This window comes from Microchirus variegatus (genome assembly GCF_963457635.1).
Source record: "Microchirus variegatus genome assembly, chromosome: 6".
NCBI classification, from domain to species: Eukaryota; Metazoa; Chordata; class Actinopteri; order Pleuronectiformes; family Soleidae; genus Microchirus; species Microchirus variegatus.
Window position 1 is genome coordinate 9,000,610 of NC_139807.1, and position 19,184 is coordinate 9,019,793.

The 19,184-nt window shown below is 37.3% G+C and overlaps 1 protein-coding gene across 2 annotated transcripts in view; it reads left to right on the forward strand.

Annotated features, from left to right (window-relative positions):
- ldb2a (LIM domain binding 2a) overlaps window positions 1-19,184 on the forward strand; it is a gene marked incomplete at its 3' end in the record, with an annotated part of 107,717 nt that overhangs the window by 59,065 nt on the left and 29,468 nt on the right. For both annotated transcript variants that reach the window (XM_083890689.1, XM_083890690.1), the window contains exon 3: window positions 6,673-6,845. In XM_083890689.1, the coding sequence (XP_083746815.1) occupies window positions 6,673-6,845 (173 nt within the window). The remainder of the gene's footprint in view (window positions 1-6,672; window positions 6,846-19,184) is intronic.

Consider the following 19,184-nt stretch of genomic DNA (forward strand, 5'->3'; position numbering starts at 1 on the left):
AGCCTCGAGAGCCACACGTCTTTGGGGACATTTTCAATTCTAAATGAAGTTTTATTCCCAGGCTTCGCCACTTTCCCCTCCATCCTCCTCCTCCTCCTCCTCCTCCTCCTCCTCCTCCTTGTCCTGCTCATGACCACCCCACCACTCTGTGGGGGTGGTGGGTAAGAGGGGGGGACAAAGACCATAATTCTGGCCAACACAGTGTTGACTCCAAAATGGATTATTTCTGCTTGAAATCAGAGGGCCATGTGCTGCCGGATAACGTGGCTGCGCCGATTTCTTCTTCTTCTTCTTCTTCTTCTTTTTTTATTCTCTCCTTCCCTTTCTTCATCCCCCAGCACTGTTCTAATGATGGAGATTTGACAGGCAGGAAAAAGCAGAGGAACAGAGAGCCGTGTTCCACTATAGGAGAGGAACAAGAGGCTAAAGGAAATCCCAGCATGCTCGCTCGCCTTCATCATCATCTTATAAAGTCCGAATTTGTGCTTTGTGGGTTTTATTTTTGTGTTTGTTTCTTTAAAACAGTCCAGCGTGGACGGGGTCACTGACACTTGGCTGGTTTTAGAGGGTTTTACAGTCCCCGTTGAGCTCCTGGTGCTGAAGAAGAAACTAAATAAATGAACAATGCGTTTATGTCGGCTTTCCGCTAACAATGACTCGAGGAAAATGGATGATAAAGCACGGCACTTAGGAGCGGACGCCAGTGTGATTGACGGCCGGTTTCAGGAGTATACGTCCATTTTATATGCAGTTCATAGCCTCAAAAAATGCCCTTGAACATAAGTATATGTATATATCTGTAACAACAAAGATTATTCATTGTTCCAAAACTGCTCAACAGTACTTCTCTGTTCTACAGAATTGCTCCCACAGGTATCAGAACCTCTGACTGGAGCGCACTGATTTTTTTTTTTTAGCGTATACAATAATTCAGCCTCGTATATAACAATGCAGACGCTTTATTTACTCAAATAAAACCACCATCCGGGAGAACTTTATAAGGTCGAGGTTTTTCCTCAATGCAACAAAAGAAATTAAGTTATTTTAACCTTCTCTTCTGTCTCATAAACCACTGTGCCGAATTTCTACTGTAACTAATGGACACTAGTGGACATGGGAGGTACTGCAGGTGGGCCTCAGAAACCGTTCCCCGAAAACAAAAAATGTTGTATTTACCAAAGTCATACAAACATACAGTTTTTTTGTCTTAGTGTTTTCTGGAAAAATTATGTTGAATAAAATCACTTGAATTAAAATAGCCACTGTTCAGCAATGGGGGGTTGTGTACCCTGCCCAAGGGTACCTCAAGCCCTTTTGTTGACCTGGCAACCCTCCGGTTACAAGCCTTTCCACTTGGAAAACATATGCTCCCTGACCGGGAATGGAACCCAGGCCGCGGCGGTGAGAGCGCCAAATCCTAACCACTAGACCCCCAGGGAGCAGATGTTTATGTAATCTCTAGACCTCCTCTAGGATTTTTTGCTCACACGTCTCAGAATTGGCACAATCATTTTTGAACAATATGATTATTTATGATGATTATTCATTGGTAAAACGGACGAGATATTTGTGTTTCAGCGTTATCTGGTTATTTAAATGTTGTGTTTTACGTGAGGAGTTTGTTTAAAATGTAAAAAAAAAAACGATTACGGCCACAACAATTATTGGATTAATCGATTATTAATCTATTACTGAATTAATCGTCAACTAATTGAATAAGTGACTAATCAGTTTGATTTTCAGGCTTCTTTGCTCCATAAAACAAAAAAGACTGAATCATTTTATGTTGTGGACACAAATAACATAATCTCAGACATTTTAATTCCTCGTTTAATGAAGAGAACAGTCAATAGATTAATCAATTATGAAACTGATCATTAGTTGCAGCCCTAAAACAAAAATACCTATTTTGCAATAATAACAAAAATAATCTGTCTCTAGTTAAAGTTGAGTTTTTCTTCTGTTTTGTCTTTTTTCTACTTGTACAGACCTTTATAAATCAAAGTTTTAATAATAATTATTATTACTATTGTTGTTTTTGATGCAGTTCATCGGGTTGTGCCAAGTAAACCAAAAAAAAAAAGGCGAAACAGATGTGGGTTAAAACATAAACCACCTGCGTGGAGGAGGTAACTGATAATAATTCAAACAATAAAATCAAATAAAGAAGAACAATGCAGACTCTTCATCCTTGTGGAGGTATAAATGTCAGATAAAGATCAGACAGTTGCTGGTTCAGATCCCCCGTGCATGCGAGCGAGGCCAGTGGCGCTTTCCCCTTCAGTAACCTCTGTCTGAGCCCTTGAGCAAGTCGAGCCGCTCAGGTGGAACTGCCCAGTGATATTTGGATGAAGCCTGTGGTTTTTGCTGCTGCTGCTGCTGCTGCTGACGCTGTGAGTTCAGCAGAAATCCTATAGCTTGAAAAATAAAGGCTTGGACAAAAAGAAAGAAAGAAAGAGAAAAAAGTACATGGTCTTTAAGGAAGAATGTCCTGCTAAGACGAGGTCTTGGAGACAGTATGGTTTGTTCTCTGCAGATTGTGTCTGCACAGCTTCTCAATGAGCAGCACAAACTGCAATATCCAGCTCTGCAGTTTCCAGAAGAGGCTTCTTTCTTTCTTTCTTTCTTTCTTTCTTTTTCCCTGTTTGATGCAGCTGTTCTCTGCCTCTGCTGCTGCTGCTGCTGCTGTGAATCCCTGATCTACATATTAAGCTGTGTGCATCCACAAACAATCATACTTTATATGCATAAGACTAAATCCTGTGCATTAACTTAACATTCAACTTTTCCACTCACTTTTTCCCCCTCGTGCTCACATAAATCTGTGCCTGCACGCTGCAAAATGTCTAAACAGGGAAACAAAAGCCCAAACAATGATTTAGTAAGATTGTTTTTAATCCTCTGTTAAAGTGAATGAAGTGCACAGTTGTTTTGGAGTATTAAAGGAGTAGTTTGGGGTTTTGGGGGGTCGTCTGTTTTCAAAAATATAAACATAGTCCTCCATTTTCAAAAGTAAAGTCGCAAAAGTAGGACTGTTAGCCACCAGGGGGCGTCTTCATTGTTTGTCTTTGGCGTAAATGACATGAGCTTCGAAATTCTCTCATGATTTATGACTTCAGTGAACATTTTCTCTGAGGAGTTATTGGTCTTAGTCGCTAGTAAAAATTATTTTACATTTTAATGACAGCTCAGTGTGATTGACAGCTGGTATATATAGGAGCCTAGTTGCAGGTGATGTCTGTCTATGTCTCACAGCAGTCAAATCATGAATCCTGAGTCTTTCTTTTATAGACTATGTTCATGTTTGACTTTAATCTCATAATTATGACTTTTTTTTCTCAAAATTCTGATTTGTTTCCCCCTTAAAATTTTGACTTTAATCTCTTACTTTTTCCTCAGAACTCTGACTTTAATCAATTCTGACTTTCTGTCAGAATTCTGACTTTAATCTCTGACTTTTTCCTCAGAATTCTGACTTTAATCTCTGACTTTTTTCCTTCAGAATTCTGACTATAATCAATTCTGACACATTCCTCAGAATTTGGACTTTAATGGCTGGCTTTTTCCTCATAATTCTGACTTTAATCTCTGACGTTTTCCCCAGAATTCTGACTTTTCCCTCAGAATTCTGACTTAAATCTCTGGCTTTATCCACAGAAATCTGACTATAATCAATTCTGACTTTTTCCTCAGAATTCTGACTTTAATCTCTGACTCTTTTCTCAGAATTCTAACTTAAATCTCTGACTTTTTTCTCAGAATTCAGTTTTCAATCTTTGATTCTTTCGAAAAATCTTTTTACACGTGACCCTCATGCTCTTCCGTACAAAAGCGCACACTGTGAGGAAGTCTCATTTTTATTCAAACCAAGCGATTATTAACAAACTGGTCATAATCCCATGATCAGAAGCTAAAAGCCAGATTTTATTTCATAACACAATCAGAGAATGTGAATATTGCATGCATCCATAATGTGATGGGAAACGTTCGCCTCTCTCTCTCCCTCTGTGTGTGCATCATCCATCCTTCTCCTTGAAAGCAGCTCACACAGACGAGGAGATGGAAAGCAGACGAAGCCTGAGGGCGATAAAACACAGAAGACAATCTCTCCCTCCGTGACTCCTCCTCCACTTTTCATCATGCACACTCCTCATTGTCTCTTTAGGCTCCTGCGGAAAGTTTGCACTGCAGAAGTTGTCCGTCTTAATAATTCAGTCATGAAATCCTATTATTATGTAGAAAAATATGATATATATATATATATATATATACATACTCGTTAGTGTGCAGAAAATACTTAAAAGCGACCACGTTATATAAGAAGAATCTTTGGAAGATGTAGATTGAAAAGTCTGAAAATTCACACAAGTGTCAGTTGTTTCAAGGGGATCATTATTCTGCAGATGCATTGGAAATAAGTGAGTTTACCTACTTTTCTGCACCAGAGGAATGTATTTGACGCTTTGTTTTGAGCGAAAAATCAGACTCGATCTCAGAGGAGAGGAACGGAAAGGATTTTCTTCTTCCTTTTTCTTTTTTCTTTGCGGGAGAAGCAGAGCCCAGTGGTTCAATACTCACTCTGTGAATCGATACGCGTTCCAGGACAATCCAATACTTTGTCTACATGTGTAATGTTTTCCTGTGTTGCATTAACAATCTGCATTCATTTATCAGATTATGGGGAAAGTCTGCTCAATCAACAGCGATTTGGTCGAGTTGTCGATTCAGAGGGAATCATATAGGAATAAACAACTTCATTTTTACTGTACATTGGTTTTACAACCTTTTCTCCTAGTCAAATCCCCTAATATATGAGTGTCTCCTAATGTAGCGCCCCCAGTGGTAGGGAGAGATATGACACCAGGCACGAGTGTTAGTGAGATTAGGGTTAAAACCATCTTGGCTAGGTAGTAAATTAAGTAAGTAAATTGACTTACCTTAGCTACGACAGCTATTTGATGGCGACACATCCAAGATACAAGATTGTTATTATTCATGTGACCACTAGGTGGCGTCTACTTAAAAAAAAAAAAAGTAATTATGGAAGTTCTTAACTTCACCCTCTCTTTTAATCAAACTTCCAAATAATCCAAATGGTGACAATAATAATAATAACAATGAAAGATGAAGAAGAAAAGCATTTTCAACATTTATTCACAGGAATTTGCATGTAAGAAGTTTAAAAAGTTGGGCTGCTGAGCAATAATCTAATAATCTTTCTAATCTCTCTGCAATCTGAACTTTTCAGAGGGTCAATGTAAATCAATATACTGTTTAAGTTGCACAAACACAGTTAAAGGAACATGAACACATCAATATTTGTGTTTGTTTGCAAACTGCAGATTAAAGCAAAACTGTGTCTGTAATCATCCAACATTTATCATTATACTGTCTCAAACATTTTATTGTGGTAATCTTATAATATGCTCCAGGTTTAGGAAGAGCCCTGCTCTTTTGTTCCCAATAATGCAGTTTTAAAAGCGGATAAAAAGGTGATCACATCACGGGATTACATGTCAACTAAACACATTCTCACAGTTTAAACCCAGGTTTATGACCAGTGGATCTTTTTTTTTTTTTTTAATATATATATATATATATATATATATATATATATATACATATACGTGTATGTGTATATATATATATATATATATATATATATATAATTACTGTTCACTGTAAACATTCTGTGTTTAGCAGAAGCTCACAGAGAGTTCATGTGGGTGAAAAGCCGAAACTCTTGTTACATGCTGCATGTAATGAGTACACAGGTTAAAGTCAAATCGATAGACGGCAGAATTAACTATCTGTGTGTGTGTGTGTGTGTGTGTGTCTTTAGAAGGCTGTGAGGACCAATGTTCAGACAAACCTATCTTTGTGAGGACATTTTTGACTGGTCGTCACAACTTTGAAGAGCTTTTTGAGGATTAAGGTTAAGGGTTAGGATTAGACACTTAGTTGTGATGTTAAGGTTAAGGTAAAGGGCTAAGGTATCCATTATGTCCACACATAATGCAGCTCCAGTGTGTGTGTGTGTGTGTGTGTGAGGCATTATTGGAATATCTGATCAGCTAATAAAATGTTTATCTTGATTAAAGAATCTGAAGCAGAGGCTCTTGTCAGGTCCAGTTTTTTTTTTTTTTTTTTACAACTTTGGCTTGTGTCCTTTTTTAATTCCATTTTATAATCACAAGTGTATGATAAATATTATAACAGGGCCTTTGTTGAGCCAAATGTAATGTTTCAATGAGAAACAAAACTATATTTTTATTTGTCAGATTTTGTCCTGGTTTAACACCTCAGTTTCATGCTCATCTGCCTTTATTTGCTTTGGATTTAAATGACATGTTATTATTAATTTCATTAGTCTTTCGTTGTATTTTTTTATGACAATGTCACAGCGCCACACACAGGCCTGGCAAACATACTACAGCGTTTCCTGTTTCAAAAAGGAAAGTTCTGTTTGTGTGTTTAATGCATTGAAATATGTCGGGTTTTGTCATCAAATCTTACATAACATAGGCGACATAATGGTAATATTGGTAGTAACAGATGCAGCAGGACCATTCTCAGTCTATAATGGTGCTACATTAGAGTCAGTATTTTCAGCTCTCACTCTTCATTGTCGCCTATATTTAGCCGCTCTCTCTCTCTCTTTCTCCCCCGCAGCGATCGGCCGGACGTTGATCCCGCGTTACTTCAGCACGGTGTTCGAGGGCGGGGTCACGGAGCTCCACTACATCCTCAAACACTCCAAGGAGTCCTTCCACAACTCGTGCATCACCCTGGACTGTGATCAGTGCACCATGGTCACTCAGCACGGGAAGCCAATGTTTACAAAGGTAACACCTGACCCCGCCGAGCGTCTCCCGCCATGAATAATTGATCACGGGCGTTTGATAATAGACCAGGAAAAAGGTGTTTAACTGGGTTCAAGATCAAATCCATCTATAACCTTTAAATTTGCTCTCTTTCATCGGACACAGTGGCTTTACTGGGGCTTTTCTTTTGAATGAATGAATTTTTCATGTTACATACGTCTTAAATCTTTGCCTCATGGTTTTTAAAGGTGTTGATGCCTCTCAGCACTTTTGGTGAATGACTACATTAAAGTGTAATTCTCTTAAAGAGTAACTCATTTTAGGAGGTTATGTTTTCATTCGCATGGTTTTGAACTCTTTGAACCCAAGTATGTTCCCTTTAAATATTGGTTGGAATCCTGATCTCTTATAAAGAGCCAAAGTGTAAGAAATCATATCTCTGTCAAAACTCATCAGATTTTTACTAAATCTGGTCTTTCTATGCAGAATCAGACACTCAACAAGTTAAATTTAGCATGGTTAAAAGAGATATTTCAAAGATTTGGGCTAATTGTAGCGGTTTCCATCGAAGGGTCTTTTGCCGTGATTCCCAGAATGTCTAGTCTCACGAAATCCCGTTTTTTCTCACTAAATCCCGTCCTGTGAGACTGAGAAGGAAGACGGCAAGGAAGCATTTTGCATTTTCCATGGTGTTGGAGCAGTAGAGAGTTTAGGGTGTCTTTGTGTTTTCAGTCATACGCCAACCTGTTTTGTGCCATTTTGCATCACGTCTGTAGGGAATGTCGCCGGTTAACGAGGTTAACGCATGATGCGTTTCCATGACGACTGACCGTAAAAAGACGAGTGTGACATCATGTTTACGCGCCGCGGCACCGTTTGGATCGGTCTGTTTATGAAACGAAAAGAGCAGCGCTACAAATAACCTGCGTACCTGTGTACTGCGCACGTGTGCCTCTGTTTTTAAAGTTTATCGTTACTTTAGAGACTCGTTTTAACAATCCGGAGTCACTCGCATCTTTTTTCCGGTCCAGTATTAGAAGATACTGAGAAACACAGATAGCGTTGTACTTAATCAGCATCATGTGAACTCATGTTGCAATGGTTTCAATGTAATAGACATTTGTTTGGTTTTAAACGCAGTTTTTCTAATGACTTAGGTTAATATATAGTTACTTAGTTGTCCTTTTAACCCGCTTTTTTCTTCATTAGGCTACATTATTTTTGTGTGTGATTCACTTTGTGATTCATTTGAGGGCCACAAGTAACAATAATTGTCATAGTCGATTAATCTTTTGATTCCTTTCTCGTTTGGTCGAAGGAATATTGATCATTGTTTCTCAAAGGTCTTCTTTTGTCCATGCTTTCTCTAATAAATAAACCAGAAATGATCACATTTAAGAAGCTGAAAACTTTGAAATGCACTAAAACAATGAATCAATTATCAAAATAGTTAATAATCAATCAGTAAAGTAACTGTCTCAGCCCTATTTCTTGAATTGATGAAGGAAGTTTGTTCAAACTTCCGTCATAAGTCACTCACAGCCAGCACAGTGCTACAGTAACAAGGACTTAATGTAGAATTTGCTACTGTTGGACCTAAAAATCCACTGGCATTTCACCCGTTAAGGCCGCGGACTCGACTCCTCAGTCTCTCAGATACTCGAGGACAAGGACATGAATAAGATCTGTGGATAGAGTGTGGGGTTTTTTCTGCGCAGACAGAAGAAGCAAGAAAAGCCGAAGAAACACAAATTGTTCAGGTGAGATAATCCGAACCTGACACCGAGGTCTTGTGAAAGCACTCGAGCTGAGCTCATCTGCTTTTGACTTTAGGGAGAGAATCCCCCTGTGAGCCCCGGAGTGAATATCTGCTCGGCTACAGTCTGATCCAGATGGCTAGCTGACTCTTAGTCTCCTCGTGCTGACTCTCTAAATGAATCTGAGGCCAGATACCTTGTCAGTGCTGAGCAGTCGAGCTAAAGGGATTCCATGTTCCCTGTACCATGAACCCTGAGCTACAGCACCGGACCGGATTGTTCTGACATTAAACAGCTGCACGCCCTCTTGTTTTCAGAACTTGACACTCTGTGTGTGTGTGTGAAATTAACTTTTAGGATGACCAACCAAGGGCTCTGATCCTACAAAAGGAATTTATATATAAAATACACAATAGAGGAAAAAGGACACGTCATTTTGTCAGTTATTAAGATCTAAAATCGTATTTTATGCAGAAGAAATGAACAGAATGAGCCACTGAGCCCAAATTATATTAGCATTTTTCAATACAAATGACCTTAATTCACAAGTTGACCAGGATCCAAATTCTCGTGCCATTTTTCTTGTACAACAGGGCAACAATTTGCCTTTTTTCCCCCCGTCCTGCTTTTAGATATTTAAATATTAGATTCCCTTGTCCTCCCCCCCTTAATTCAGTCATGAAAGTTCATCAGAGGCAACGATTTGACAAGAAGGTGTGTTTTTAGAGGCATTTACACAAATTTCAAATTTAACCTCATTTTATTGGACATTTGAGAAATATATAATTGAGATGGATATTTATCAGCTGAAAGCTTAGCTTAGCTTAGCTCTTCTCTTTTTATTTTGTCTTATGTTAACTTATTTTGTCATATCTTAACTTATATTGTCTTGCCCTATCCTGACGTGTCATGTTATGTCGTATCGTATTGTAACGTAACGTAACTTAGCGTAGCGTAACGTAGCATGGGGTAGCATGGCGTAGTGTGGCGTAACGTAGCGTGGCGTAACGTAGTGTGGCATAACGTAGCGTGGCATAACGTAACATAGCGTGGCTTAACGTAACGTAGCGTAGCTTAACTTAGTGTAACTTAGCGTAGCGCAACATAACGCAACGTAGCGTAACGTAACAACATAACGAGTCTTGTCTCGTCTCGTCTTAACTTAAAGCTCCTGTAGGAGTTAAAATGCTGTACTTTTAAACAATGTATTCAGATTATATTAAACATTTGAAAGACAAGTTTTATTTCTTTAAACCCTTAAATTTGACTTCTCGTGAGCTCGAGTGCAGTTTTCGGACGACGAGCAGAAGTCACAGTCACTACGGGTTCATCGTGTTTTGACGTTAATGATGTCTGTGATTTTAGGATGAGTCATTCCAAAAACATATTAAATTTAAAAAAAAAAAGAATTGCAACAGGATTTTCAGTCACATGATTTATTTATATCATGCGTTTACACGTCACATCACGCTAACGTTTTATCTGTACGACGACATGTTTGTGCGATATTTTCAGGTTTTTTATGTGCTAATTTAAAATATACATACAGATACACAAGATGAGTTGTTTTTCAGCTCTTTCTTTTTAAATGTTGGTGTATTTTTTAAAGATTAACCACTGGAAAAACCCCATGTGATTTAAGTAAAAAAAAAAAAACTGAAATGTTTCTAAATGAACATAGAATGTGCAGCGTCTCTCTTCACTGCAAACTCCCACTTAATCAAGAAAAAGCCTCAGTATTTCACATTTAGATGTGATTTTTCTGAGAAACCTTTGTGTTTATTTACATATTCTAAACTTTTATAAGCGCGTGTGCACGTTATTTTCAGAGTGTATGAGTGGCTGCATGTGAGGATCCTGAGGTCACATCATGTCTGTTTCTGTGCATTTTTTATTATTCATGCAGTGGTTGGATGGGGGTGGGGATGGATGTTTAAATGTGTGCATATAGTTGCTGCTGTTGCTGCTGCTGCTGTTGTTGTTGTTGCTGGTTATGCTATAGTAAATGAGCGTAAAACCTTTAGAAAATACAGGAAATGTGTTTTGTTGTTGTTGTTTGGTAAACAAGACTCCCTGCTCCACCCAAAAAAACATCATATACAGAACATATAACACATAATATGGAGATCATATGATTAATCAGCACTGATTTAACTTGTGTAAGTTTCTTTAAAACAGGCAGATATGAAGAGTTAAGTCTTTTATACTCTTTTGACAGTGGTTTGACTACAGTTTCAAATACAGATGGTTGGTTAGAATCAGGACCGAAACTATTACTTCCTACTATTACTAAATTAATCGTCTACTATTTTGATAAAAGATTAATCGGTTTGAGTGTTGTTGTTTTTTTTTATTTTCTGATTTTTCAGCTTCTTAAAGGTGAATATTTCCTGGTTTCTTTGCTCCATTTGACAAAGAAATCATTGAAACGGAATCACTTTTGCGAACATTATTCCCAGGTATGAGAAACATTTTTCAACAATTTGGACCAAACGATTACTCCATTTATCGAGAAAATAATCGACAGGTTAATTATTATGAAAATAATCGTACATTGCAGAGAGTTTGAATGTATGAAGGCTGCATGTTCAAGCTGAAATTGAATATTTAGTTTATTCATAGGGCAGTGACAGGCAGATTATCAGTTTTAAGGACTTTGTGTGGAATTAATAATGTGTTTTAAATACACTTGAATGAATATGAGTCACAATATGGTCTAAGATTTTAGATATCAGGTCTCTGTGATGACTTTAAAGACTGTTGGATTGATCATCATATGTAATGATTTATATATTGAATAAATGTGTGAAATACACAAACGCAGTATACACACTACAAATATTATATATAATGATTAAAAAAATAAATGGAATCTACACAATTCTACATAAAAAGTCACCTTATTCTTTGTTTTACATCTTTGAGATGCTCAAATATCTCAAAATGAAACTTTTTTAATGAGGAATCCAGAGAAGAATATATTAATATTGAATGATATTGATTAAAAAAAGTATATCATGATAAGATTTTGTGTAATTATCAGTTTGAATGCAGTTTCTTCATAAGGCAAGTAGCATGGCAGCATAGATATATATTATTATTATTATTATTATTATTTATGTCGTTCTTACTGTTGAAATGGAAACAGATGATGTTTAGAAAATCCTGCAGTGGTTGGTGGATAAATGGATATAAATGGGTGTAGGTGGTGGGGGCTGTTTGTGTGATATCATGTCAGTAAAACACGCAGAACATACAGGAAGTGTCTTTTGTTGTTGTTTGGTAAACAAGACTCTCTGCTTCCCCCCCCTCCCCTCCTTCTAAAAAACAACAATATAATAATATAACGAGTGTCTGATATTAACCCAAACAGAACTGGTCGAGCGCAGTCAACAACAAAAAAAGCTGCTCTCTTTTCATCTCCACCTAAATTGGATGAGAAGAATTAATTCATTAGAAAAAAAAAGCGGGGGCGGGGAGTGCGGGTGGTGGTGGTGGTGGGGAGGGGGCTGTTGCAGGCGAAAAAAAAAAAGAATTCCAATAACTGAGCGTGTTCTTCTCTGAGCTGCGAGCAGCCGTGAGCCTGCAGCTCTGGAGGCCCCCGAATCTCAATCAGCTCTGCCTCGCCTCGCTTTCCTCAAACACCACCACCACCATCCTCATCCTCCCCCCCCTTCATCCCCTCATCCCCTCACTCCACCACCACCACCACCCTCCTCTCTCTGTCTCATTCCCCCGCCTGACTCGCTCATTCCCCCCCCCCTCTTGCTCTCTACTCCACCGCTCTCTCATCCTCCCCCCCTCTGCACCCTATACCCTCCACACACACACACACACACACACACACACACACACACACACACACACACACACACACACACACACACACACACACACTCGCATCCTTCATCCCTAGAGAAATCATCCCCAGCTCCCAACCCGCTCTCTTGCTCTCCCTCTCCCTCTCTCTCTCTCTCTTCCTCTGCCTGTCTCTTTCTTTGCTTGTCTCGTTCCCTCTCTCTCTCTTGAAAAAGTCTGATTCAAATTTACTTTATTGGCATCAGCACATTTAACCAATTATTCTACTATTATAACTGGGCTCGCTCTCTCTGTGTATACATACATACATGTATATGTATATAAAAATTAGTGCTGGGCGCGTTAACACGATAGCGGCAGTCAACGGCGTCAACGTTAGCGCGCACGGCGCGTTTCCGTGACGACTGACCGGAAAAAGACGCGCGCGACGTCATGTTTACGTCACTCCGAATTGTTAAAATGAGTCTTTAAAGTAACGCTAAACTTTAAAAACAGAGGCACATATTTGTAGCGCTGCTCTTTTTTCGTTTAATAAACAGACCGCTCCAGTTCGACTGTAGGCACGCTAACCGGCGCTAAACGAGCTAATGCAGCTAACGGAGCTAACTGGTAAACGGTGCCTCGACTCAGGTGTCGCCGGGCACGTTAACATGACATCACACGCGTCTTTTCCCGGTCAGTCGTCATGGAAACGCGTCATGCGTTAACCTGCGTTAACCGAGTGCCCAGCATTAATAAATATGAATACATATATATATATATATATATATGTGTGTATATAAAAAAATATATATACATAAATATATATGTACATTTACAGCAGTTTGTGCCTTTGTTTTTTTTCCCTAGTAATAACAACATCGAGTCATTTGCTGAGATTTAAAAATAAAACTAAAAAGGCAATTAAAAGAACAAGAGAGAAAGAAAAATTGCCAGCGGTCGCTCTCTCTCTCTCTCATTTTAGTTGGTTTGACTGACAAAATGTCACTTTCACGTCATTAAATCGCACTCGTGTTGTTTCCTGTGCTGTAAACTTTAGAGAAATCACTTTATAATTGTCGTTTCATTTGTAACAAACATTATAGTTGAAACATGAATTTGACCCACTTCTTTGGACGTAATATGACGGGGGAACAGTTTGACTGCGACACCAGTTACCGTATTTTCCCATATGGTTTCGACAACATGTCGCAGTTTAAATAAGTCATTGCAGCAACAATCCTTTATTCCAGTGTGTTGTTTAGTATCAATAAACGTGTGTATGCAACTTATTTAATAAAAGTAAACAACAGAGGTTAATAAATAGAGATGATGTCTCTCTCAGGTGGATCATCTGTTCACAAATGTTTCCCCCGTCATGTCGAACCTAATTAGAATGGTGATATAAATATTATTATCACGACTGAGCGAAAGAAAAATAAGAGGCACAAAGTAGAGAAAATAGAAATAATGTTCAAATAGATTGAAATTATCAATTTTTTTACATATAAATATGACAGTAATAATAAATTATACAAAAAAGGTAGTTTAACTTAAATAAACATGTGTTTAACAACAGTTTTTGTGTCTACACTGTATAGTGCGTTTAAAATAATAACGTTTGATAAATATTACAAGTTTGTCCAATAAAATGTATGAAAAGTTAAGTTACATTAAAACTTACATTAATGTGTAACATTTGGATTTCATATTTGGAAACAATACAGTATATTGTTGTTTTTCCCCAAACAAGTAGCCTTTTTTTACAACATTTCTCTACATTAACAGTAGAGAATAGAAGAAGAAGAATCTGTCGTCAACTAGTGGTCGGAGGCTGAACTACAACTCCAAACTATTGTCCGTGTCGATACAGAGTTTCACGCCCGTGGTGACATTCTGCAATATTTCAGCGCGCTCATATTTACTTGCACCCCTAATTGGCCGAGGCAGAGTTTAAAATATTTAATTAGGCTCCCTCTGGAGAAGAGGAGACATTTTTTTTTTAATATATAAAAATAAACGTAGCAGTAATTATAAAAAAAACACTGCAGGAAATCTCTGTGCACGAGCTAAAAACAGCCTCGACGACTGTCATCCTCTCTCTCTCTTGCCCACATTTCTCATTACTCAGGTGTGACACACTAACAAAGTGGGCGGGGTTTACAGGCTGTCTGTAAAGAGTGTGTGTGTGTGTGTGTGGGGGGGGGTGTAAGAGACGGCGTGTGAGGGTTCGCAGGGCGGCGAGGTGTTGACAAGGTGACACAGGGCGCCAATTTGACCAGAAACCCCCCCCAGCCCCCCGTCCTCCTTGTTTCCCACTTCCCAGCATGCATTGCTGTGTCTCCTGACCAGTGTGTGTGTGTTGGATCTCGGGGCCTGGCCCTTGTTACCAGTGGGGAGGGGGGGGGGTTGTGCAAGCTGAGAGTGGAGCAGAGAGCAAAAGGCGAGGCGAGTTAGTGACATGGTGATCGCCGCTGCAGCGCAAGTCAATTTAACTCCCTGGGTGGATTTTCGTTCTTTCTTTTTTTTCTTTCTTACTTTCCCCGAGAAATTATTTACCAGTGGACGACGTGTATTTGTTCTGAGCCTCTCTTGAGTTTTTGTAGTGTCTTCATATTTCCATAGATGTTTGAGTTGCTTCTCTGCGGGACGACATGTCTTATAAATAATAATCTGGATAATTCAGAATGTGTCCATAAATCCATAACATATGTATATACTGTATGTCCATGTAAAGCTAAAACTAACTTTTTTACTTTAAAGTAACAGTAAGTACGGAGCCCCCAAAGGGACATGAAGAAAAAACAAAGACAAAAAAAAAACTGATGAAAAAAAATAATAATCTTAACGTTAATTTTTTTTTCATAATTGTTTGCAAACTCGAGATTTCAAAAAAATTATGATTTTTTTTTTCCATATGTTTTTTTTTTTCTATCTCGAGTTTTCCAAAAAATTATGAAAAAAAAAAAAAATGTTTTTCATAATTTTTTTAAATCTCGAGATCTCGAGTTTGAAAGTCAAGATCTCGAGTTTCCAAAAAATTATGAAATAATATTTTTTTTTTTCATTCGTTTTTTTTGTTTGGTCTTTGTTTTTTCTTCATGTCACTTCGGGAGCTCCGTACTTACTTTTTTTTTTTACTTTTTTTTCTACATTTTTTGGAAACTCAAGATTTAAAAAAAATATATGAAAAAGAATTGACCGAAAAAAACATTTTCATAAATTTTTGAGTTTGAAACTCGAGATTTAAAAAAATTATGAAAAAAAACAAAAAAAATATATTTTTTGGAAATCTTGGAAAAGTTTTTTTCTCATCATTTTTTTTTTGTGTTTTTTTTTTTTTCCTCATGTCACTTTGGGGACTCTGTAAGTAAGAGAGTTAAAAACACTAAAACTTAACTTCAAATGAGTTACACTATTCCACCACAACACTTATCCACAACTTATTTTGTTGTAGCTTCACATTAACATCACAAAATAGACTGTGTCTTTGAGATAATTATGGGTTTAACAGAAATTGTACCCTGGATTGATGCGTTAAATTGTGTTGTTAAATGTTTATCATCTATAAAAAGAGAGTTGGGCAAACACATGGTGTATCTGAAATCTATAAAACAATACAACACACATAGAATACAGATGATTTTTGTGTATGTGACATGTTTGTATCATCTCTTAGTTCAGTCACACTTGACTTATTTCCACGTACACAATAACCATAAACAGTGTTGATAACGTGTGTATGTGTGTGGAGTCACAGTATCGTCGCTGCCATAATTGAGGACATTTTAGTCAACTTTGAGCCAATTTATATTCACCAGAGGCGTCCGCCGATGCTCTTAATAATCGATCTAATGACCTTCAGCTACTTCTGCTGTGAAGAGATTGTCATGTCAGAGTTACAGTATTGAACAGTATCTCGGCAGCAGGGACGCTGTTATTCTTTCTCGCTCTTCGGAGCCGGAGATCCCCTGATCTGGAGCCCCGATGTGTGGAAGATTTATGACCCTGCTCTTAAATCAATGAGGACTCTCTGTGAGGGGGGCTGTACCGTTTAATGGAGCACTTTTCTTTATTTTTTTTTTATGTGATTCAACGGGATATTCCTCCTCTTTGGTTTTCATAAGGGAACAGGATTTTTAACCAAAACAGAAGAGAGACGGTGGTCGCACTGTACCACTAAGACACAATCCTGCATGTTTATTTGAATTACAGTGATTCTTAAAACATTAAATCGACCAAGTTTGGATGCGACCCTGACTTTTTGCCAAGTTGCCCCGTTACTGCATTTTTCTTTATGTTTAGTTGATGATAAAACATTGAATAATGTCAAAATAAAACAAAGGAGGGCAATAAATGTCATAAAGTTACAAATGATTATTATTTAATGTATTCAGAAGTTGTATTTTACGGAATAGTTTAACAAGTCAGAATTGAGATTGAGATTAAAGAAAACTCAGAATTCTGACTTTTTCTTAAATTACAGTATTCTAACTATAGTCTCAGAATTATGATTATAATCTCAGAATTCTCAATTTAATCTCAGAATTCTCAATTTCTTTCTCAAAATTCAGATTTTTTTCTTTTACTTTTTCTCTAATCTCAGAATTCTCACTTTAATCTCAGAATTCTTACTTTTTTCTTTGACTTTTTTTCTTTAATCTCAGAATTCTCACTTTAATCTCAGAATTCTCACTTCAATCTCGGAATTCTTACTTTTTCTGTTTTATTTATTTTTTTACATGTGGCCCTCATATTCTAGTATCTGCAATTTCAACAGCTGTTCCGATTTTTGTTGGTCAATTAATAATAATAATTTTTTCTCACTCCTTAGTTTGTTTCACTATGTTTACTAATCACCTATATTCACATTACATATCTATTTATTTTCAGATTGTGCATCATGTATTGAAATTACATGCGAAATAGACCTCTATGGTCTCTGTAGTACAGGCACATCATTTCCGATTGTTTTCACTGTATCACCTGGGAAAGCTTTACGAGACACAAGGTAAACAATATTCAAGTTATTCCGCCGCTGGTGGGTAAAAGCAGAGAACTGCACTCAGGGATTATGTCAATTATAATTTATTTCCTCACATCCACCCAAGTATTCTGTCTTTTTAATAGGTTTTTAGAGGCTCAAGGGGCAGAAAAAGCTCTCCCACTGCATAAAAGAAACATTTCATTTAGAGGAGGAAAATAAAGAAGTTGCAGCTGGATTATCTACAAAAAGAAAAAAAAAATAGAAGATGTCACAATATAGGTCATGTTTATAAAGTAAATCCATCATGTTTTTACTCATTTTATTTCGAAAATAATCAATACGTCTCATTTTCTTTCAATAAAACCACTCATAAAAACATCCCACTGTTGAAAATGTCAACTTTTCCCAAGCTCAGAAAAATATTATTATCTCCGTTATAATGCTTCTTTTTTTCTCTCGAGCTAATCCAGTGGGTTTTAGGAGGTTTGTTTGTCTTGAGAAGTACAGTTTTCTCAAAAACATAAACACTTAATCCTCCTGTCGTGTGATAAATCCATAAATCTCTCATAAGTCTTCTTTTTGTCTCTGTCTGTTCTGTTAGTATGTGCTGCTATGGACTCGAGGAAGTAAACTATTTAAACCTCTATAAGTACATTTATTATTATTATTATTATTATTATTATCAATTTATACTCACTTGTCCCTTCAAGCAGGCAGATTTTAAATGTAAAAAAGTGAAAATGTGAAAAAATTTGAATATGTTCAAATGATCACCTAATTAGGACAAACGGTTTTAGCTCTGGATGAGATAACACGGGGTCAGAGGTTGGACAAACTGCTGTTGAGTAAAATGTTACTAAAAATAAATAAATAAAAGACCATTTTCACTGTCCATTAAACACAGAGGATTACGTCCAAATATTTAGCTTTAGTCTAATCCACACTTATCAAAGCTGCCACGAGCCCGACGTCAGGCCACCACCACGCTGTAGTGCAGACGAACTGTCACAGCACTCGCAGGAAAAATGTAGATTTTTGGTATATATTCCTAAAGAAGATTTGGGAATATGAGGAAAATAAAATATATATATATAATGTAGAAGATTTAGAATAAAGAAAATCAGGGAAATTCATGATAAAACATTTGAAAAATACTAAATAAGTGGTGTTTTTTGGATATATAGTAGTGCAAACATGGTGTTTGTACTCTATAGAAGTGTAGATATAGTTTTAGGTGTTATATACAGTATATATATATCTTTTCTATCACTGTTCTTGACAAAATCGACACCTCAAAAAGAAAATATGATTGTTTTTATTCTGCATTAGCTTTATATCTTGGCGTACCTAATAAACTGGTCACTGAATGCTTGTGTTTTTTAAAAAGTTGCTTCCTGTCCCTGCACGTCCACTGTTACTAACTACAATAATATCACTTTTTCTTTTTGGTCACCTGTGTTTTATTTCTGTGCAACAAAAAGCTGTTCTGCACACACTATACTACCACTGTTTATGTTTATTTCTTTATTTACTTATTAGAATCTCCGTTGAATAAGTCGGTGAACGCACCGCTGCACAAACGCTGAACATTTGTTTTTGGGGTTTTTTTCAGTCAAGTCAGAAGAAAAAACAGAGCAGAGCAGCTCCAGTTTTCTATTTATTCTTCTTCGTTTACTTTTTTTTTTTTTGCTTTATAACTGAGTGTTGGTGGAGTTCGTGGTGGATCACGTGACCATGCTGGGGTGGGTGGGTGTGGAAGTGGAGTGGTGGTGGTGGGGGTGCAGTGTGGCCGCTAGCCTCTTTCTTGTTGATCCTCAG